At 40.2% G+C, this 4,091-nt stretch overlaps 1 protein-coding gene across 1 annotated transcript in view; it reads right to left on the bottom strand.

Moving 5' to 3' along the window:
- The window catches only part of LOC116213598 (probable LRR receptor-like serine/threonine-protein kinase At4g36180), a 6,029-nt gene extending 2,144 nt beyond the window's left edge, over positions 1-3,885 (bottom strand). Inside the window, exons 1-5 of the mRNA XM_031548611.1 lie at positions 3,790-3,885; positions 3,292-3,642; positions 2,450-2,865; positions 2,012-2,081; positions 1,720-1,839 (exon numbers count right to left, since the gene is read on the bottom strand). Coding sequence (XP_031404471.1) covers positions 1,720-1,839; positions 2,012-2,081; positions 2,450-2,865; positions 3,292-3,642; positions 3,790-3,885 — 1,053 coding nt within the window. The remainder of the gene's footprint in view (positions 1-1,719; positions 1,840-2,011; positions 2,082-2,449; positions 2,866-3,291; positions 3,643-3,789) is intronic.
- Between the last annotated feature and the right edge of the window lie 206 nt (positions 3,886-4,091).

Raw genomic sequence — 4,091 nt, 5'->3', positions numbered from 1 at the left:
TTAAAATTTTCATCATATGGATAACGTATTATGACCTGGGATCGTATTTCGGTTGTGGTGTACTTTTTATTCGAATTAAACAATGCAATTCTATAATTATATCTACAAGGATTATTGAAATATACCTATCGAAAAAGTATCTTTGTCGATGATTGAAGCTGACCAAACGTGCGGCCTCTACTCGCGCACCTCGTACACTCGGGCTGTTTGTCTCCAAGAATTGCAAGGCAATCTCGGACGTCCTTCTTGGCAGCCGAAAGTGAAACAACACAGTTTTTAGTCGGCAGCTCCCCAAAAAAAAAAAAAAGGCAGTAGGCTTATAATTTTTTGAATTAGCCGTGTGCCTCTCTGATCTCTTTCTCTCTTTCGGTTTTGTGTGGGTATTTAATGCCCCGCATTAATGTATAAAACATATCCATATATATTTTACATAATGAGTCAAATGACTCTTGAAATTGATTTGCAATTAATTAATCAATTCACAATTAATTAATTTTATTGCAGATACCTTTACACCATAGTTATCTTATGACCAAAACTTCAACAGAGAAAAACTGTCATGGCCCTCGACATAACCTTTACTCTAGACTTTCTAACTATAGAAACTTTTCCAAATAAAGATCTCTCGTATTTCCTCATAAGGATTTACCTCGATATCGGATTTGACTTGTGCTAGCAACCCTGCAATTATATTGCAAATCTAATCCGTGAATTAATTCCTAATTAACTTGCTTAATTAGACTCAATTCATTCTCGATTAAAACACGTCATATTGTGTTTGACTAACTAAATTCATCACTAAGTGGCGATGAGATTATAATGCCAAACTCCTTCAACATTACAAGAAACTCTTTTTCCTAACCAAAAGCATAATTCTCAAAATGCTCTTGGCTTCCAAAGATTACTAGCGATATCTAGCAGTATATCATGTTAATCTAAATAGTGACGAATATACAATTTGAACATCCTGATGAACCGGTGATCATATATGCCATGCACTCGGGTCCCATCATTGCAGATCCCGATCTAGTCTGGGTCATGATAAATGTCAACCCTATAACTCACCATATGAAATCTCTGAATTTTCATTCATAGATCATCGAGACTTAAATTAGAAATTCCTTTCTATTTTAAGTTCAATCACCTGCCCAAAGATTTCTTGATCAAGAATAAAACTCAAATCCATATGACATTTCCCTGTTTACTCAAGTCAATGAATCCTTTCTCGAATGGTCGCTTACCTCCATACATAATTAACCACGACCACTGTCTGCCGAATACCCATACTTACCACAAGTATATAAAAGCGAAGTATTCTCAACTCTTTAAAAACGAAGTAAGGAAGTGGAAAGGAAATCTAAATAAAGGGGCATGGGTAATCCCATTGATGAGAATCGAACTTGGAACCTCTAGGTTACTAGGTGAGGGTGTTAGCCACTGCACTACACCCCCTTTCTCGTTAAGGGCTTATTCTAATAAACAATTCATGAATAATGTAATAAATTTTATTATCATAAATAGAAATTATCCAATTTAAATATCGGCTCTAGGGCATATAACTAACACAAAATTATACTCACTTTTCATGTGGCAAAACTCTGACAAAAAACATCTTGGTCCGTGCTTTTATTACATCAAGACACTGCTAACGACATGAATATATAAGAACACCCGTAGAGGTGCCCATTATTCCTTTGTTAGTATGCTCTTCAAGATCACCTGAACTGGGGACGTGGTCAGGATCTGGAGGCTCTTATATTCGTCCCACTTATTGCAATTCACTGACCATTTGTTGCTCTGCCTCATTTTCATTGATGGCGCCGAGTCCTTGTACCATTTCTTCACATTGAAAAGAAAGGAAAATAGAAAAAATTCAAAGCGACTTTCTTGCTGGAAATATATATATATATATATAAAGAAGTTACGACAATAATTGATAGCAGCGCGTAAATCGTTATGTAAATACGAGTATGTAGTTCACCTTCCCCGAGTTCTTCTAGCTCTCCTTTGCAGCTTGTATATTCTTCTCTCCATCATCCTCATAAGCCATAGTGGTCTCCGGAAATGAAGCATGATGTATCCTGCTGAAAGCCCAAATGCAGTCCCGCATCCATAGCCCATCGGTACTGCTCGCCATTCGATCCAACTTCCCTTTTCTGTATCTTCTTCTTTCTGCATTGTTATGGTGTGGCGGTTTGTTTGCATTCTCTCTCTCCACATCTTGGCAATGGAAATCCGCACAGCCCGGGATTTCCCCCAAAGGAGTTGCTCTTGAATGTGTTGAACTGTCTACCCTCAGGAATGGGTCCATGAGCCGGTTCGTGGAGAGATTTAAGTATGCCAGTGATGTTAGATCAGCTAAGGATCAGGATCCAGGGATATCTCCAGAGAGATTATTCAGCGAAGGTCATAGCCATCAAGATTAGTCATCAGATCCTGAAACGAATACGGGATAGCACCCGTGAGGTTGTTCTGAGAGAAATTGAGGCCTATGAGTAATTTTAGATCTCCAATCACACCAGGTATTTTTCCTTTAAAATGGTTACGTGATAAATCAATGACTGCGAGTGCTTTCCGGATTTTCTGCAGTTCTAACATGACCCCTTTCCACATCACACTAGTAGCATAAAATACTTGCTCGTCATTTGACAGATAAACAGGTTGCCCTGCTTCCTGTTCTCCGCCAATCATCCCCTTGAAATTAGTAATATACTGAGTTGGAAAAGCACCACGGAAATTGTTGTCGGAGAGGTCAATATGTGCAGCATGGGAAAGGGTTGAGCTGACCCGCCAGTTTTTACTAGACCATGTAACTTGTTCGAGCTTAAAGCAAGAATGTAAAGGTTTGGGAGAGCTTCGAGCCAACTGGGAAACAAATCTTTGAACTGATTATCACTGAGATCTAAAATTTCCAGATTGCTGCAATTAGCCAAGAATAGTGGCAATTTTCCCTCCTAAATGATTTTGTGATAAGACAAAATTCTTCAAGCTACAGTTGTTGGGGCTGATATCTTTGGTATTGGGCCTCTTAAGGAATTGTTAGATAGGTTGAAGTCCATCAGGCCTGTACTCATATTCATGAGACAACGAGGTATTCTGCCGGTGAAGCAATTATTGGACAAATCAAGGTCCACAAGATTGGTAGAATTGCATAACAGAGGAGGGATCTCTCCGGTTAACATATTGCTTGACACGAAAAACATTCCGACTGTGGGTGGTAAAATCGGCAGAGCACCTTCAAATTTGTTGCGTGATAAGTTAATATACGTCAAGTTTGACTGCAGAAAATACTTGGCTGGCAAGCTGCCGGTGAAATAATTTGTCTCTATGATCAGGACATCGAGATGAGGGGTCAAGTGCAACAGCGTCAGGTCCAATGAGGCCATGGAAGTTGTTATCACCCAGTTGCAGAGTCCGTAGCGGGACCGTTCTTAGCCAGTTTGGGAAAGAATCGGTTATGCCATTCGAGAAAAGGCTAAGAAATTTCAACCTGGTACAGTTAGCTAGGGATCTTGGCAATGAACCTTGCATCCGGTTAAAACTTATGCTCAAGTATGAGATTTTGCTCAGGTTCCCCAAACAAGGTGGAATTGTACCACCAAGCTTGTTATCTGCGAAAGACAGCTCTTCCAGGGACCTCATCTGACATATAAAAGATGGGATATCTCCGGTGAGAGCATTACCTCGAAGGTAGAGGATCCGAAGATTATGAAGCAATGAGAGGGTGTTGTCTGTTATGGAGGGTTCCTTGGAGACGACTGCAGCTGAGGTCGACTTCGATCACGTCACCTGTTGCATTGTCACACCTGATCCCGTTCCATGTGCAGCAGTTGGTACCTCTCTTCCAAGATGCTGTCCTTGGATAAGATGTGATATTGGCGCCATCTTCGTTGCAGAAATACTTGGAATCAACTGTGGTCGCGATTCCAAGTGAACCAGCAAACTCGAGTAAGGCATTACATTGATCGGTATGACCCAAGAATTGTGGAAAAGGATATGACATAGGAGTAGTCATTGACATCTCAAACAGTAGAAAGAGAGACAGAAGAACTCGAGACTCGGCCTCATTTTTTGATTTTTCCGAGACTCGG

The sequence above is a fragment of the Punica granatum genome, chromosome 7 (genome assembly GCF_007655135.1).
Source record: "Punica granatum isolate Tunisia-2019 chromosome 7, ASM765513v2, whole genome shotgun sequence".
Classification (NCBI taxonomy): Eukaryota; Viridiplantae; Streptophyta; class Magnoliopsida; order Myrtales; family Lythraceae; genus Punica; species Punica granatum.
Note: the sequence above shows the minus strand (reverse complement) of the source record. Positions and strands in the feature narration are given on the sequence as shown.